The sequence below is a fragment of the Epinephelus fuscoguttatus genome, linkage group LG2, assembly GCF_011397635.1.
Source record: "Epinephelus fuscoguttatus linkage group LG2, E.fuscoguttatus.final_Chr_v1".
In the NCBI taxonomy this organism is placed as follows: Eukaryota; Metazoa; Chordata; class Actinopteri; order Perciformes; family Serranidae; genus Epinephelus; species Epinephelus fuscoguttatus.
In genome coordinates, this window is record NC_064753.1 from 25260064 (window position 1) to 25278687 (window position 18624).

Genomic DNA, 18624 nt, shown 5'->3' on the forward strand with positions numbered 1-18624 from the left:
CACCACAGTGTCTGCTGTCCATCTGCCTGGTGCCAAGATAACAATGCGACAAAACAGACAATTCCTGTCTGCATTTCTGCTTCACAAAGCTAGAGTCACTGAAGATCTGCGGTTTCATGTCAATGAATTAGAATGCACAGGAAGTGGAGTAACAGTGCAAGATCTAATCATAGTAAAAACCAGACAGGAGTGTATAATGCGTACCAGCTGTAATGCAGCCACGTCATCAGATGTTTTATACCGACATTAAGAGGAGACTTAATGTCTGGTGTAAATGTGGTTTTGTTTTAGTCAAATGGTCTAAATATTGTCTCAGGGCTGTGGTTACCTGAGAATCCAGGTCCTCGCCTTTGACACACAGGTTAGCATCAATGACGTTCAGGCCCACCAGCAGGCCCACTATCACTGCTCCCTCCTCCTCCAACATCAGCGCTGAATTCTCATAGAAATCACTGCAGAGGAAGAAACAACACATTCTCAAACACTGACGGGAGCTCTGGTAAAAACAAAAAAAGGAGTAGCTTTATTTTAATGTCTAAATGAATGGGATTTGTTGATGATAAGAAAAATGTAGAATATCTCCAGCCATAAGGCCCAAAGGCACTTAAAGCGTGTCTGTGTCTGGCCTCATTTGACATGCATCAATCAGTGCTCCTACGGTGCACTGCAAGCATCAGACTTTAAATACCAACATTAAAAAAAAGCAATATTTTTAGAAAAAGGTTGCTATTTATAGGTCTGCAGGTACCATTTTGTATGCTTTACAGATGCCTCCAGTCAATTTTCTTTACATTTCTGAGTAGCCTATCACATTAAATAAGGCAGGAGGGCAACTGTTGGTTATGTGCTGCTGTTTTCATCAGTCATTTGGCAGTTCAACATCAGTAAAGCCACTGGGGACCAGCCATGTCATTTTATCTTTACTTTTTCTTTCAGATCGGCGAAACTCACTTAAAGCACGGCTAATCGTAATTCTGTACTATGCAAATTACTTAATGTTGTTACTGGTATGTTTATATGGCAATTTAAATTTTATGACCAGTAAATGTGTCATGATAGATGATCTGTTGCGGGTCTGTTATGCTAACGTCACTACCAAGGGTGTGAGCTTTTTTTGTTCTTCTTTTTAGTATCTGTCAAGTGACAACTCAGCGTTTAAGATCCAAGGTAGCAGCCAATGGCTGTTGGCAGTGGTAGTTGTTTTTGTTTAGCAATGTAGAACTGTAATTAGATTGTTCATAAAGTTTTGAGCTAAGGTGATGGAGCTAACGACAGCTGTTGTGACCTTTGGCTGCATGTCCACCTCTCTGTCTCTCCATACCACCTCTTTGCCTCACTGACTTTGGACGCTGGGTCCTTATTTGATGTTCCAATGGTGAAACAAGGTCATAGTAAAGACATCAAAGTAGTGTGACATGCCTTAAAATCCTTGGATGTGTGTTCGGCCTTTTAAAACAACAGGTGTACTTCTAAATGTTTTGCATGAGACTCTTTCGGTGCGTGTGGGCCTTTAACTTTTAAGGGCAAAATTGTCAATCAAGAATTTTTATAATGTAGTTTCTGTAGCCACGTTATATTAGTTTATAAAAAGATATATTTTTTAAAGGTATATTTTTCAGAAAAAGTCAAATTTACCTGCTGCTACAATGTAAATCTCTGTGTATGTCACTGTATGTAAATATGTGTGTGTACCTGAGCAGGTCTTTTCTGGTGATGAGGAGTCGTAGGTAGTCAGCCAGCCGTTTCTGCATGAGAGCCAGACGCAACCAAGCCCTGGCCCTGCCTAATGGAGTCCTGGAGAAAGAAAACACACACAGGTAATTACATTATATTTGGAGGAAGTTTATAGGATCAAAAGCCGGTGGGGCGGGAACACTGTTAGATTTTGTCTCTGGATTTGTTTTGTGCTACTGTTCAGATCTAATTAGGTTCTTATTTGTGTGTATTGCTATCAACATCTAACATGGGCTCATCTAATTAACCCTTCTTTCTTTTCAAGACTTCAATCTGACTGGACGACCATGTTTCATTTTGCCGTTGTGTCATCTCATCAACTAAAACTGTCTTTTAATGTATAACAAGAGAAAACAATTGCAGTGCCTACTGGGTATGGGAAAATGCTGCTCTGCTTCATGTCCGTTGGTCTGACTCAGCACCACTAAAGGAAACACACTCTGTTCTCCATCTAAAACAACACAACTGTTCCGCATTTTGCTGCATCAGACGAGACCTGAATATTACTCACTTGATTTCCTGCCTGGAAGCTCTGCTATATGGTAACTGATAAATGAACAGAGTAAAGCATGACATGGAAGTCATGTGCACGAATGAAAGTAAAGCCACTAGAGGACACTCCCTGAATATTAATGTAGGATGCACCAGCAGTAGGGATTTTGAGGTTGATCTATTACCACCCACACTGGGCACTATGAACACTTGTAAGTCATAGTCACAGCAGGAAGTTAGAGTGAAAAATAAACAAAATGCTGATTACACAATCACCTCGATACTGGCAGCAATTATACTACTGCACCATTACGGATTTTGATTTTAAAATGGTGTCTATAACCCAAGACTGACAATACAGTGACGAATTTCAAACTCAGTTTTAACACTGACTCTGACTGTCTTTGGAAAATGTGTCTGCACTGGCTCCAGCAGTTACACAGACACAATAAAGAAGCAGAGAAATAGGGAGAAGTGAGGCAGCAGGAAGAGGAAAGGTGAAGTGAAAGTAAATCACACGCAGGTATTTCCCTGCTCTGGCTCACATCACATTCTCATGTTACTGGTGCATGGGAGTGTGTGTGGTTAGGCTGTGGCTCATGTTCCTTCAGCTTGATGTCAGGTTAAGTTGTGTGTGTGAGCACAGGTGTGCATGGTTAAATGTACTCCTTACTTAAGTCCAGGCAGGTCTCGTACAGAGGCGGAGATCTCTGCTGCTTCAGGACACAGCTTCTCCACCAGCTCCAGAGGACCCCACAGAGACTTGTTAAACCCCAGGAAGGACTTCTTCACTGCAGAGCGAAGAGAGACACACACAGTGGTGAATAAAAATCTAGGGATGAACATTTAGTGAGGGAGGCAAACACAATTGTGCAGCTTAGACATCAAATTTTAATAAGCTGAGAGGTTCCTCTTACCTCTGAGGCCATGTTTGAGGCAGTGCTCCATGACGACAAAGAACTGCTGGAGAGGAGGGTAGTCTGAGTCCAGAGTTCGTCCAAAGCTCAGCGCCGACTCGATTAGCCCTTTAATACTCAGCTTGGCCATGTTCAGCAGATTGGCTCGCTCCATGGCCATGGGGTCTCGAAGGGCTGCAGGACAAAAACACGCAACTTAGAATGTGCGTAAAATAACCCGGCCCGAAGCTAAAGGATGGTAACACAATAATGTTTACAAAAGACCATTAGCTATACATGGTATGAACTTTTTTTATTTCACAAATAAGGTTGTTAAATCAATATCCAATTTCCAAATTAGGGGTTTGTGATAATTTTAAGAATACAATGTTGAGTTTAATTTGGGTATTTGGACAGTTTAAAACAGCACAGGTTGTGTACAGTGTAAAACAACTGCAGTTCAAATGTTTTAAACAGAGTTTTTCTGATACCAATATCGGAAATGCCTCCAAAGCTGCCTGAAATGTTGGATCAGGTATCAGCAAGTACACGAGTCTATGCACCAATCCTATCCTGTGCAACCACTGTTTGAGAGCGGCGAGGAACAACTGATTTCTGGTAAAAAAGTGTTGCGTTAGCCTTCGCAAAATGTCTGCAATTTGGCAATATTTTACATTGAAATGTCTCACTAGTTTAGAGTTTAACCTGAGCCATGCCATAAATTATTTCACGTCCATACAGGGCTGGTTGTATACAGCTGCTAAGTCGGTATTGGGAAGGAAAAAAGGATGTCGGAATGTCTCTAGTTGCAAAGTGACAATACAACTGCATGGAAAACACACTATATTTAATAAAACTTGATACATTATTCCTTTATTTACACATAAAATACAGATACAAATCAAAGGGATAGTCCTCTCTTGATGAATAATCATATTCAATCCAGTCATTTACCAAACATACTCAGTCTTGTGAGCATGCATTATTGGCTTACAACAACTGGTCATCATCAGAAACATGCTGACTGTGTAGGGAGGTACAGCAAATGTTATGTCAGTAGTCTGAAGGCAGAATCCACCCTTAATACTGCATGTCCATTTACATTTCTGTGTCCGGTCACTGCAGTCACACAGATCATCAGACAGTATGTAACAAGCACCAGAATCAAACAAGTAAAACAAGGGTCTACCCTAACATGATGAATTAGCTTAGAAATATTTATTTAGACACTCTGCACCTACATTTTTATAACTTTGCTAGATATTTGTCTTGTTTCAAACTGGTATTTAGCGTTTCCATACAAGTAAAACTCCATAGTCTGCAAGAGTAACCTCCCAAAGAGTTATGCTTTAAAATGCTCTACACATGGAGCTCTGAGTTAATGTGTAGCCAACACCAGAGCAGGACTGAGAAATGTCAGGTGGAAAAGGTGCAAAGATGTTGCCTAGCAAAGTGAAAGAGCTTTAATTGCCCCAGCAGGTTGGCCCAGAGGCAGAGACGCTGACAGATCAACAGATCATTTCTTGGGAGCTGCATGACTTTTGGGTGCCCTTGGGCTGTGAGCCCTGGGGATATGGGGAAAACAGTAACCCTTTGACTGCCTGTGTCATCATGTGATCGCTCTAGATGTTTGCGTTTTGTGTTCTTACTTCAGCCATTGTAGTTCTCCTACACGCTTAGCACACGGGAGTAGTTTCAGATCCGCAACCTCACCCTTAGATGCCACTAAATCCTACACATTGGACTTTAAGTGTCGGGATGTTTCAATGGCGAATTGAGTTTGAATGCAATTATTGGGATTTTAAAGGGAAACACCACTGAAATTTAGAATTGCAATGTGTTATTTCCACGCCCTAGGAAAGTTCAATCAATATTTGTGAGCATGAGCTACTCTCTCTCAAAGCCAGCAACCAGAGCATTAAGTGTCAAACTTGTGATGTCATAGGGTATGAAGTCTGGAGCTTCTCCATACACATGAATGGGAGGCTGTTTTCGTGGATCCACAGAAAGTTTGTTTTCCTTTTTATACCCAAATGAGCTTCATTCTGCTGCAGTGTTCTCAATTCTGAAACAGGAAGTGTACCCGTATACTCAGAACACTCCCCTGGGTGCTCTCACTGTCATCTATAACAGCTTTTCCAACTCAGTAAGTGCGTTTACATGGACATAAATAACCCGTTTATGGTCGGGTTTTTAGAGCATCCTGTTTGTGTGTTTGAAACCTGAATATGCTAGCTGGAGTAGTCCTTAAGAAACCAGGATGAATATGGGGAATATGAATAACCTAATTTCTCTGTGCTCATGTTAACACCATATCCCAAATATGATCATAACCGGGATAAGCCTCATAAAAGGGTTATTCAGGTCCATGTAATGGAGCAGTTCCAGACTTAATACCATTTGACATCACAATTTTGAGTTTTAGCACTCTAGTTTTTACACTTAGGAGTGAATTAACCATGTTTACGAATATTTTTGGAACGTCTTAGATCACAGGAATGAATTGATCTATGAATGAATTTTTGAAAATGGGTGCTGTTCCCCTTTAAATTCTCCTTAAAGGTTATGCTCCTAATTCATTTCCCAATCTTCTTGTTTAAAGAAAAATCAAAAAAACACTGAAACAATCAGGAGGCCCTGTTGCACTGAATGCCTGAAACAACTGCTCAGTTGTTTCAAATGATTCTGGTTTTACATAACTCCAATGCAAGTCTGTGATGGACACCAGAAATCTGTCAGAAGCTAAATATAGTTGTGAGTGTGTGGGGAGTCCTGCTGACAGATTGGTTGACAGACGCACTAGCAGAGAACAAACAGAGCCCAGAGCTCTGCTAAAACAACATCAAATGTCACTTGACAGAAAATTAACTTGCATATATTGGTTGATTCAAAAGTATGATCCCCTGTCAAGCATGAATGCCAAATCGTTGCAGGTTTCAACTTCTTAAATGTGATTATTTGCTGCATTTTAGGTTTATATAATAGGTAATGTTAGATATGAGAGATGTACCAGTTAGGGCTGTCACATCTACACACACCAGCTGACACTATTATCTGTGCTCCAATTAGCAGCTGACTGAATGATTGATTGTTCCTGAAGATGTCAGGGGAGAACTGATCTGTGCCAGGAGGCGGATAACGATAAACACAGTTACATTAGGTCACATATACTCATGTGCCCCTAAACAGTCAGTCACTGGGTGTCTTCAGACTTGTTATTATCAACCTGACACTCCCTTCATGAACCTCACGCCCCCATGATGCTGATAATACTCTACCTTGGACGGTCCAGTCCCCAGGCAGAGACGTCCTGTGCTCCGACACTTTGGGCAGGACGTGAATGCTCCCTGAAATGGTCTCGGATGCTTTCCTGGCCAAAGCGAAGATAGGAGCCTGCCATCGCCCGTCTCCTCCTCCTCCTCCTCCACCTCCTCCTCTCACTGTGCTACTGCTGTTAGCTCTATCCCCAGATTTCTCCTCCTGCAGCCTCAAAATGCCAAACACCTGAGCTTTCTCTTTGCTGCTGTCCGCCTCAGACAGCGCCAGGTCGTGCTCAGCGGGCGATGCCATGTTCGTGTACCTCTGAAATTAGTAAAGCTGGTGAGGCTCGGTACCGAAACAGTCAGATTCATGCGGTTAGCTAACAGTTAGCGAGTTAGCTTTGATGTACAATCCATTGTGACAACCGTTAAGATCAAAATACCTGTGATAACACCGGCTAAAGCAATGACAGGTCTGGCTAAGAGGCAACAATCAACCGTCGATCCGTCCCCGGACTGTAAACTGTAGGCGTCGGTCTACATGGTGGACGATAGCAGCGGCGGCGACAGCGTGGACAGCTGCTCCTCGGGATTCAAACCTTTTCCGTACATCGTACAGATTTGTTTACAGCCAGCAGACCTAACCGACAATTGGCTTCTTACGGTCCCCCTGCACCCTCTGGAGGGGCGGTGTCAACAGGCTCACAAGACACACAAAAGGCAGCACTACGTAATGATTTCAGCGGCTGCTGTGTTGTGGACGTGCCGCCCCCTGCTGGTGAGAGGGTGAACTACACGGCAGCCTCCAGGTAGAGGATGGTACTGAGTGGAGAGGACAGAGAGGCTTGGAGACAAGAGCCCAGACAGCTATTTTAAGATATGTGAGCTTAAAAAAAGAGTCCAGCATTTACTTTTAGAGAAGCTGTAGCTCCCACTGAAATCAATAATATACCTGCAAAATGAAATGTAACTAAATACATTCACTCAAATACTATAATTTGAGGCAGTTTGAGGCTACTTTACTTGAGCCCCCTGTCCCCATGTTTTTGATTAATAAAATATGAAGAAAAAAATGCTATGCTACAACAGGCAGCCACACACTGCCATTTTAAATATTCTTTAGCAAATGCAGTTATAATCATGAACACATTTAACAAATTACTACTGGCTCTAATATCACAATGTGTGATGTGCAGTTAGTATTGCTGTACCCCAGCAGACAGCTGCTACTAGGGATGAGCATCTCTATCTGTGTCTGTATCTGTTCAACCACCCAATTTATCTGCGTCCTTATCGGCATTTGAGATGGGCGGGCTTTAATGTGGAAGTGGGTGTGGTTTCAAATGAAAATGGGTGGGACTTAAAACTGGAAGTTGTTATTAAAATCTAAAATTGACAAGGGTTGATCAGAAGTTGCAATACTTATTGTTCATTAGATAAGTATTTACTGAACAATCTCAGATTTGAGCGTCATATTATTTTTGATCAGAAGAATAATAGATTGAACACAGCTACCCAAATGTGGATTTTCTTTAATCAGAAGAACGGATATTGAAACATTTCAATCAGATGGTACTCGTACTTGTAAAAAGGACATTATTTGTACTGGATACTTGTTTTGTCAGGGTATTTGGCTCAACCCTAGCTGCTGCTATCTCTCTACTTCATCACTTTCAAAAACTGCTATGTAGGGGGGAGTTTTTCCTTATCTGCTGTGAGGGTCCAAAGACAGAGGGATGTCATATGCTATAAAGCCCTCTGAGGCAAATTGTGATTTGTGATATTGGGCTTTCTAAATAAAATTTACTGTTCCCCACAACAACCTGACAGTGTCATGATGACTTTCAAAAATGATTTTGAGGGAAAAAATGTACAAATAATATAATTAAAGAGTCAAATGAAGGAATGAAATGTGATTTCTTTAAATACTCAAAAAAAATGTACAGGGTTTGGTTGGTGACTTGTCTATAGTTTCTGAGGTGGACGGGGTTCTGCTGGGGGAATTTGGCCTCATGACCTCATTATTTCCAAAGAGCTAGCTGTGGCCCTACTTTCAATTAATATGATGAACCCACAGAGGAAATTTCTTAAATACCAATGCAAGACAGAGTTGAGTAAAATTTAAAAGTATAACGGTGGAAACAATTAACGCCCACACAGGCGCCAGAGAAGAGGAGGACATGAAGAGAGTCAGGATGAGTCAGCTTTGGAAAACCTGTTTAAGGTTTCAAGTGAGACAAACATGCTACATTAGCTGCTACTATTTTAATAATCACTTGATCTGCTGATTATTCCTTTGATTATTCTGATTATTGTTTTAGTCTATAAAATGTGGCAGAATTGCAGGGGAAAAAACATCCCCATTTCCCAGAGGCCACGGTGACAGCTGACCAGCAGTCTAAAACCACACACAGTCTACCATCATAGAGGACTAAGAAAACAAGCAAATACTTCGCAATTGTCAAAGCTGAAACCAGTGAATTTGTGACATTTTTGACATACATTATCAACCCATTGTCCAAACTATAGAATAACTACCAACTAGTCAATTAAAGCTGGGGTAAGCAGTTTCATTTTTAAAATCCCACGATAAACTTTGAGCCTGTTGTGGTTAAAGTGGTCGGAGAGAACTAGACTTTTGCACCCTCTCTTGGCTCTGTTTTCAGGCTTTGGAAAATATGGGCCGTGATGGTAGACTTTGACCAATCAGGTCATTTCAGGTAGAGGGTGTTCCTACTGGCTGTTCTACAAATGCAGATATGTGTACAGTACACGTCCCTTCAGTGATAGCCTGATTCAATGGTGGAGAATCCTGCAGAGAAAGTTGCTTTTCCAGCATTGGCAGCAACTGCCTACACTGTCAACAACCCAATAAATGAGACAAAACATGTCTCAGTATCGGCAAAGTGTTTCAGAGATAGAGAAAGAAATGTTGCTAATAGTTTAGCCCTCTGCTAACTGGAGCCAAAGTGCACGGCTGCAGCTTTATGTTCTTGTTTATGTAGGCCTGGTTAACATTAGCTAGAGCCTCAAATAACATTGTGTCTTTCACTTTACAGACCCCCAGTCAGTGACCGCAGTGACATGAATCCAACCAGTGCAAACATGGCTGGGGGATATGCGCTGACCGATTTTTAGCCACTACAGCCGCCGACCGAAGGTTCGTCTCGCGAGCTGCTGCCTGCTCTCCTCCCAGGGAAGCAGTCCACAGCAGCGAAAAGCAAGGCAAAGGGATGGTGGGGTGCTAACGTTAGCTAGCTAACTCTTGTCTAATTTGTGGTCTGATAAACAGAGGGGGAGAGAACAAGGCAAAGAGGGGCTGAGAGGATGAACTGCCTGCAGTTAAATAAATGAAGGTATGACACTGTATGAAGCAATGAACAATTTTTATGTTGTCATGGATAATGCTAAGGCTTATCAGAGTGTAAAGGCCGCCTCACTGTCTGGGTTGATGGGTGACTCATTTATATGCAACAGTCAGCTCATACTGATCAACTGCAGGACTTCAGCAGAACTAAGATGGTGCTTCATTTAATCAAAGGCACTATTAATTAACTTTCACTTACATCAGGCCTCATGGATAACACATAGATCGCTGTATAGCCTATCTATAAGGGTTAGGGTCAGAGTGGAAAAGATGTGAACTGGATATTTCTGGTTGAATGTATTATAATAGATAGACATGAACTGCAAACAGGGGGATGCTTTGTTTCACTGCAGTGACATGGATACACTGATTGGTAGTGAGCTCTTCGTGAGTCATTACAAGAACATTTTATGAGACCAGGTTGCAGTAGGAGTTGACGGGAGATGTCATTGCATATTAGATAGAGACACAGATTAAAATAACACTTGCCAACCTACCTTGGTTGTAGGCTAACCGCTCCATGCTCTCACTGTGTGTGATGCCCCAGCGGTGGAGACTCTGAGGGGAGTACATGGTGACTTGGACTTTCCTCTGCCCACTGCCTTGCTGCAAAGAGGATAGTAAATCAAGCAGATCCCTGAGTCCTGAAGTGGCCTCCTCTGGTCTGGTTTCTGTTGAGCTGGTGCCACACAGTCAAGTTTCCTTAAACTTTCTGATTCCCTGGAACCAGATGACCCTCTAATATGGCGTGTTCCAGTTTGGCCGGTCTCAGGATGTGCTGGGCTTCTGCTGGGGAAGACAGCCTGGAGCAAAACAGACAGTGAAGACAGCGCTAATATGATCTAAGAAGCAGAGAGATTAGAGAAGAGTGTAAAAGAAATTTCAGCATCAGCACACAGGGAATGCAAATGCTTTTGCTATATATGCTCCAACTCCAATCTATACACAACACAAAGGGTAATTTCAAGAGTTACATTGCAACACAACCGAGCTTTGTTAAACGCCAAAACATCCCTGGCTGGGCACAAGCCAGGCACAGGTGGTTCGAAACTGCTGGCCCACCAGGATAAACAAAATTTTGAGGTGGACAAGAACCCCTGTTTTGAAAAACAACCAACCATTTGCATTTTAAGCCAGTTTTCAAAATGGCCATTCAGTCTGATTATCAAGCCACTAGATTGCCTTAAAATGTACTTGGGTAATATAGACTTAAAGGTGAGTCACTGTTTATAGTCTCTGTCTTAGACCATTACATCTTCACCTCCCGTTTCTCCTAACTGATTCAAACACCACTCACACGTACTCCACACAATGAGACCTTTCACTGTCATCACTAATATAAACCAAAAGGTTCTTTCTTCAGATATTCTACTAAACTCTAATAAATCTTGATTTAATGTAAAAATAGTCACTGAAATACTGAATAGACAGAGGTTTTACCTTTTCTTCGAGTGGTAGCTTATGAGAAATGGCTCCAGTTGGCCTTCACATCACTACGATGTAAGAGGAGGATGTAAAAGCCTTCGACCAAACCAACTGACTATATAAGCTCCATTACAGCACGCAGCAAGATAAACTGTCAAAGCATGGAAGCTCCAGTAAACTGCATTATAAGGACCACTGGTGTTTTTCCCCTATTGTTGTTTTCTCTTGCTCTGCCTCTCTCCCTCTGTTTGCCATACTCACTCTCACTCTCTCTCTCTCTTTAATAGCTGAGGGCTGACCGGAGGTCATATGACTGGTTTCTTGCAGATCCGTACGTACACCCTTTAGCTGACTGTATACTGCCTGTGTTGATTTTCTGAATGGCTGCATTCAGCAGAGAATTCAAAATTCAGGCGGCTGCCTCCCTATTGTTGATGTCCACTTCTTGTTTTGTTGTTTCTTTTTATGTTTACCTGACTCAGTGACTCAAAGTGGGGGGCTCAGCCAAGAAAGGATCAGCACATTCAAGAGAGGATAAGGGAAAATGTTTAAAATAAACAAATAAAAACAAATTAGTATTATTATTATTATTATTATAGTAAAATATAACTGATGATAATAATATATCAAAATCTTATTTCCCATGCCCATCATTGAAATGGCCTGCCAGTCAAAACATCATTCATTAAGTCATTGCTGTCAATGACTTGATGTGTGTAAAAAAAATGACTAAAACAATTATTCATTGATGAAAATAGTCACCCGTCAGTTTTTTGTCGTCAATTAATTGACTGATTGTCGCATTCGGAATTTGATGCACGCAGCCTGCATGGTAGCTCATTCTGACTCCACATCAACAGTTCAAATGACACACTCTTTTTCAGTTTATCTCATTTTTCCATCTCTCTACTGCCGCCCTGCATCCACATTCCTCCTCCACTCTGTCTGTCTATTCTCTCTGTTCTCTCATCATCCCCAACCACACCTAAACAAACACGCTACTTCCAGGGTGGTATGTTTGTACCATATGACCATGTTAATCCCTGTAGGAACACACCCTTCCACATGACGGCCGATGCAACCAATCAGCAGTCCTCAGTGGAACCCCTTCACACCAATGGGGTGAAGAGATGCTGCATCATCGTAGTAACAAGCCTTTCATTCTGCAGCAGTGCTGGAGTGGTGCTGTGCTCACACATTCTGACACTGTGATTTATTTATTCCACTTTGATTAGCAGAAAACAAAGTGATTATACTGTTCTGTAATAGTAGAAGAGATGGGAGCAAATTTCATAAAGCAGAAGAGCGTGTACCGTAATTAAACCAGCAAGATGTTTCACACCATCGTCCCTTATGAACATGTACACTATGTTATCATGCAAGTATTTCATCTCACCTCAGGCAGTAGAAGGCACAGAGCTGATCCTTGCTTCTGTAGCTTGTCAGTAGTCTGGTCCCAAATGTGATAAGTCTATGCTCTGGTCCAGTACGTGGAGTCTTAGGCAATGATTCTGTTGACACAGCTCAGGATAGGCTCGATTCCTCGTCCAAGATGTGTCAGTCCAGCTGTGGCAGCTACAGGCAGCAGTTAGTGGCTCCTACATGTCCCATGATGGACACTTCAGCTGGTAACAGTACTTCCACAGAGATGATGAGCAGATACAGATGTCCTCTTAGTATGTTCTTTCACATGTTCTTTCAAAACACATCTATCTATCTATCTATCTATTTTACAAGGCTGTAAAAAAAAGAAGAGCTTCTGTAGTTCAGAAGCAGTATGCCGGTAAACGCTGTGGAGACATCACCGACAGAAACCACAACCATCACCCCACACAACACCCAATGACAACAGAGCAGGAAGCCAGCGAGAGGGGGAGGGGTTTGGGAGTAACACAGCAAAGAGGGGAGAGGGAGGAGAGAGGAGAGGAGGTTCGTAGGGGGATGAATACGGTGAGGTTGAGACAGGAGGAGAGAGAGGATGGGAGAGTACAGCAAGAGAGCACTGACTTGTTCTCAAACACACACCCCACCCACACATGACCATTAATACACTGCTTTATGAATGGAAAACATGAATGAATGAAAACATACGTATGTTGGTGAGTAGTGCTTTTTGTGACAGAGGAGGGTGAAGCTTATTGTTACCGACCAATCCATGAGCAGGGAGGGAGGTCCTTTTTGACACAGACCAGGGATTGGGGTGTGTGTGTGTATGTGTGCGTGTGTTGGTGAATGACTTTGCAGCTACGAGAATTAAATAGTATCACTGCAGCTACAAAGTGCTCTCAGAGGAATATAAGATAAGGCTCATTCTGCTGATGCTTTCCTGTAAACCAGCACGAAGACTGAGCAGCAGAATGAAAGACAAAAGAGATGATTGTACACTTGGGTGGATGATAAAAGCAAATGCTTAATCGCCCAGTCTGCATTTCTACCATTAAATATAAACAATCGTATATTCAGTATAATTGTGGAGTTCGCATAATAGATTAAAATGTCATGTATGTTTCTAAATTGAAATAGTAGCAGGTTACAATTTGTGAAAAGACTTTTGGAGTTGGGGCGACCATTCCTGTCCATCGATAAGCCTCTATTGTAAAACATCAACTCATTTTAGCAGCAACTACTCCTAGATTTGATAACAGAGTGCCCTTTGTAAATCTACAGACGAACAAAAATAACAGGAAGCAAAAAAATGTTTTTCTGAGAAAATATTTATTTGTAAAAAAAAAATATATATACAGTAGAAATGACTCCTTTCAGAAAGATAAAGGAGAGATATGTATGTACAGTCAGAGAGCTGTCTAATCTGCAAAAATAATCTGAAAAGAAGCTGGCAGCATTGATGTGCAGATTCACTGACTTGGATGGAATTCACAGTTTCCTACAGTTTAAAGGGGCTCGATGTGAAATTCAAAGTGTGAGTTGTCTAGACACAGTTCTCAACATGGAGGTGGCAGAGTTGGCATCTAGCTAACGGTGCTAACACATATAGTAAGGTGACACGCCAAAGAAAAGTGAATCTGGGGTGGGCTTTCACTTTCGTGTTCTGAATGTTGCATACAGAGCCTCAAAGAAAAGGTAGATTTAGGACTTTTTTAATGTGTCTTGGACTGATATTTAAATTTAAGTTACTTAGAGTAAGGATCACTTTTGCAACATTGCACAGAATAGGTCTCCCACTCCCTCATTTGACTTGTATGATTGGTGTTTTGTTACTGTGTTTAGGCACCACAGTACCTTTGCTTTCTGTGTAGGTGTACACTCGTTTTTCAGACCCTAATGCTGGCATTGAAGTTGGGGAAGGATGCGCGGGAGAGACAAGGGTAAAACAACTGGGAAATGCCCGGCATTTGGTGGCAGGTTGTCTTGGTGATTTTCTGTTTTTCACACTGTATGAGGGATTCCACTGTCTTGATTCACATCATGCCAAATTTAAGAAACTTAATACATAAAGCCTCCTATGTATTGTTGTTACAGTCATACATCATAATATTCTAAAACTGTTTAATTGTGGCATTAGTGTGTAATTTTTCGATAGGGAATTTAATCAACCAGTGGCTCCAAACAAATGCTCATTGCTCTGAGTAACCAGGTTAAACAGGTACACATGCACACACGCTACCCAGCAGGAGGGAGTTACAGGGCTGTTGGATTTGACTGCATTAGATTTTACTGCATGTGTACCTGATTAACAACTCAATGGTTACTTTAATGGTACGACTAGTAAAAAAGGGTGGCTCCATCACCTACATTCAAAATGAGAGACTTTTCTCTGTCTGCAAATTCAGAGATAATGCTCTTGATAAATAAAAAACTCTGACAACATGGAATTACAGAGAATAACAGGCTCTAACACCAGCCCTTTAGTCCTCAAACTCTGCAGCGTAGAGCACTTGCTGGAATTTCATCCGTACCTCCATCCTTTTTTTAATGGTCAGTCTCTTCAGTGAAGGCAGAAGGCTGAGCAGAAACAGTTCATCTTCATCTCTGAGGTTGGTGAGCCCATCTGCAGAGCTTATCTCAGTGTCCGTGGTGGTTTGCCTTCTGCGTTTCAGAGAGACTCCCATCTCCTGATGGTTGTTTGAACAGGACTCCGCGAGAGAATAGCTCGTACTAACGACAGGCATGGGACAGTGCTGCTCCTTCTCGTCTTTATCTCGCTCTTTCTCTATGTCATCACCGCTTCCAGCTACCTGTGTGGCAGGAAAACAGCACATAGAATTACTGATCAAAACAGACAGCAACAACATTAACAAGCTTTAATTTCTTTGCAGATCACAGCCAAACATATCAAAGTCCCTTATAAAAGATATACCTACTGGGCTGTCACTTTTTCCCAAAAAAAAAAAAAAAAGTCTGAATAAATCTCAAATGATGCACAATCGAATGCCCCTCCACTTTGGTTGCTGGTTTGTGGTAAGACATCTTCTTAAAATACTAGGTCATGCTGATAGTGAAGGTGCTTGTTTTAGATGAGCCAGACTGACATAGAACCGCACAATTTGAATCAGATCAGACTTTAAAACATAAACTGATATTTTCAAGAACAGTGTTCATCATGTTCATCTCTATACAATAATGGTGGAACTTCTATTGCATCCTCTTTCACAGCTACTTCAACTTTTGCAAGTCAACTGAAGCTTGTTGTTGCCTGATCCGCAAACCCAATTTGTTCTACACACGTGTAGTTTGGGGTGAGGCAATGACCTCAGATTGTTAGGGTCAGGACACTAGTTAGCAGATATGAACTGAACAAATCGGGTTTCCAGTATGGATCTGGTAGTGACAAACCTACTGTAACTCCAAGTTGTTTGACTTCAGGTATGCTTTTTGGTACCACGATTAGCTGCAACTGGATATTGTTGTCACCTCTCATGGCAAGCTGCAGCTCATGTTAAACATGCCTAATGTTTAGAGCGCCATCTGCTGGAGCAAACTACTTCAACAGTCCTACCTCCTACTTGAAACAAAAGAGGTTGAGTACTGTTTTGAGGTTTACACTGCCTAGTTTAAAGTTGTGTTTTTAGGACTTTTCAGCTTTATTGCCCAGTTTAAAACATTTGTTTGAAATGTAATCAAAATCAAATAAATGCAATAAGTTATATTACGTTGATGAAGTTATTAAAATAGTTACATTACTTATTGGATTTTTAATAGGGTGACTGGTAATCTAATAACTCTTATAATTCAAAAGTAACCTTCCCACCATTGCTGATTAATCAGCAGATAGATATTAGACGCCACAAATAGCTTATCATAGATATATTGTATAAGCTAATAAATAACAACACTTTGCACTGCAGAAATGTCAAAGATATGTTTGAGGTAATTTAGATACAACACAGTTTGTCCATCAGAGAGCAACAACATTTCATTTGTACTTTGTCTTGCTCAGTACATATTACAACTCTTTGATAACAACATTTAAAGGCTGTGCACACCCCAAAAGGTTTTTTCCGTTATGCTTGCTCAAGACCATTCTGATCACACCCACACAGGTCTAAACAGCCAAATAAGTGTGTGTTCAAAATAAGTGAAATATTGATATATTTTATATATTCATTCATTGGTCAATCATTCCTGTATTTCAACTTTTTACTATAGCTTAATTTACCCTCATACCATGTATAGTTATACTGGGTTGCCCAATGTCCCACTTATCTCAATAAGATTTTTCTAATTCAAAAGTTTTTTTTAGAGTGTAGAAAATATCAGTTGTTCATGTGAGCATAAATATGTACATCTCACTCATGACTTGCCTAGTGTTTTCCACATCTTTTTAAGTCTTCCTCAGACATTCACTCATATTCTACAAGACACGGACTTCTCTTAATCAATATTCATTGAAATACAGAGGACCACCTCTTCGGAACAACCCTCTTCCATCTCTATAATCATCATCTACATTATCATTATTCAAAAAACATCTGAAAAGAACTCTAATTTGCAAAGACTCTTAACACTTCATTGATTAATTTGCAACTTTTTTTGGTAAAATGTACATCTTTAAAAATTTTGTAGTACTTCTTAGTCTGGAACTCTTGTTTTATTATGCAATCTTTGTTTTTATCTTTTTCTTTTTATGTATGATTGTTGTTATTTAATAGGGGAGGTATCTTCATACACCATTTTTGGCTTCTAACCTCTCCTGCACATTGTTTTACCTTTTATTTTCTTTTTCTGTACATGTATGTCCAAATAAACTAAACTAAATCTTTCATCCTTAAAAATATATCTGTCAGGCTCAATTTTGCGTTTGCATTCTTATTTTGTGGAGACAACTATAACATTAGTTACTTTAAGTTTGTAGTTTTTGTTCTTTGATACACACATACAGTGCCACTGCAGTCAGTTTTTCTCACCTGTGTAAGGGTTTTCCACTATGTGGTTTTATTTTGAAAGTAAACCGGATATTATGAGCGTCAAACGTTAGCAATGGTGCTGTCATGTAGTCTGGTTGTTATCACATGATTAGCTTAATAAAAATATATTTAGTTAACGTTAGGAACATTGCATTAAATCTCTATAGAGGGTAAATGTGATGGCAGTTAGTCCAGAGTTAGCAGCAGGCCCACGTTAGCTACAAAGATAACTTACCTACTAATAAGTCACCTAGCTAGCATTTTAAAATCACAGAAGTGAATACATTTGACATCAGTGAGTGACAGACAGGTGAGCCCACCTCGTCGGCCTCCCCTGTGCTAGCGTCGACCCTGGGTTTGACATATGCGCTGAGCCAGGCCAGCTGGTTGTACAGCACCGGGACGGGCCTCTCCACCGGGTTCTCCTCGTCTGTTAGCTGAGGGAAGTTTCTCTTGGCCATTCGCTTCTTCGCCTTACAGAACTTATCACGTAGGTTTTTCCACTTGAGCTTCACCTCCTCTTCCGACTTCCCCATGTTGTCTGCGATATCCCTCCACGACAGATGCCCCTTCAGGTTGTCTTTGTAGTCCCGCCGTGTCTGGTCGTACAGATTCGGGTGTTCACGGATTAAATCCGCCAGCTTCTTTTCCACAGTGTTCATCTTGTTTGCTGTTTATTTACTTCGTCGCGAAGTCCTTTCGTCGGCAGACAACGACCGAGGTTCGCTCTCCTCGCCAGGTTCAAGCTGACAGAAGGAAGTGCCATTAGTTCAAAATAAAAGTTTTGTCACTGACGTCTATTTTTGGTGGAGTAAGTACATTTACTCATTTTTTTAATTTTGAAAGAAATGTTAATTCATTGAATTTCACGACAAACCTCATGATCCTGTTGGGCAAATTTCATATACACAGATCAAAATTTGCAAAATCATCACCCTGTTTCAAAGTTATTGGTTGTTGTTTTTTTTTTTTTATAGATTTTTTTATAGATCTCTTGAACATGTAAAAAATAACAACCACAGATCAATATGACCTGCTATTTGATAATTTGTCTACCATTTGATTTTAAATGTTTTCTCTGATTT

General features: G+C 41.0%; 2 protein-coding genes across 8 annotated transcripts in view; both read right to left on the reverse strand.

Annotated features, from left to right (window-relative positions):
- Positions 1 to 12995, reverse strand: part of rufy2 (RUN and FYVE domain containing 2) — a 32450-nt gene extending 19455 nt beyond the window's left edge. For 2 of the 7 annotated variants that reach the window (XM_049565372.1, XM_049565405.1), the window contains exons 1-5: positions 6401 to 7160; positions 3144 to 3317; positions 2900 to 3017; positions 1693 to 1794; positions 329 to 452 (exon numbers count right to left, since the gene is read on the reverse strand). In XM_049565372.1, coding sequence (XP_049421329.1) covers positions 329 to 452; positions 1693 to 1794; positions 2900 to 3017; positions 3144 to 3317; positions 6401 to 6692 — 810 coding nt within the window. In that variant the 5' untranslated portion in view covers positions 6693 to 7160. Of the gene's footprint in view, positions 1 to 328; positions 453 to 1692; positions 1795 to 2899; positions 3018 to 3143; positions 3318 to 6400; positions 7161 to 10246; positions 10592 to 11189; positions 11431 to 12570 lie in introns of those variants that run through there. The other 5 variants (XM_049565381.1, XM_049565388.1, XM_049565397.1 and 2 more) reach the window with 5 other exon arrangements.
- Positions 12996 to 13923: 928 nt separating this feature from the next.
- LOC125882108 (uncharacterized) lies at positions 13924 to 18299 on the reverse strand. Its single transcript, XM_049565791.1, has 2 exons — positions 17860 to 18299; positions 13924 to 15370 (listed from the first exon to the last, which is right to left on the reverse strand). Exons 1-2 carry the CDS (start codon positions 18199 to 18201, stop codon positions 15041 to 15043), a joined length of 672 nt encoding a protein of 223 aa, XP_049421748.1. The 5' UTR covers positions 18202 to 18299; the 3' UTR covers positions 13924 to 15040.
- Positions 18300 to 18624: the final 325 nt, after the last annotated feature.

Excerpts from the sequence above, each read along its gene's own strand:
- LOC125882108 (XM_049565791.1), bottom strand. The coding sequence starts at position 18,201 with ATGAACACTGTGGAAAAGAAGCTGGCGGATTTAATCCGTGAACACCCG. Across the intron at positions 15,371-17,859 it reads GCACAGGGGAGGCCGACGAG|GTAGCTGGAAGCGGTGATGA; the intron begins GTGGGCTCACCT and ends CCTGCCACACAG.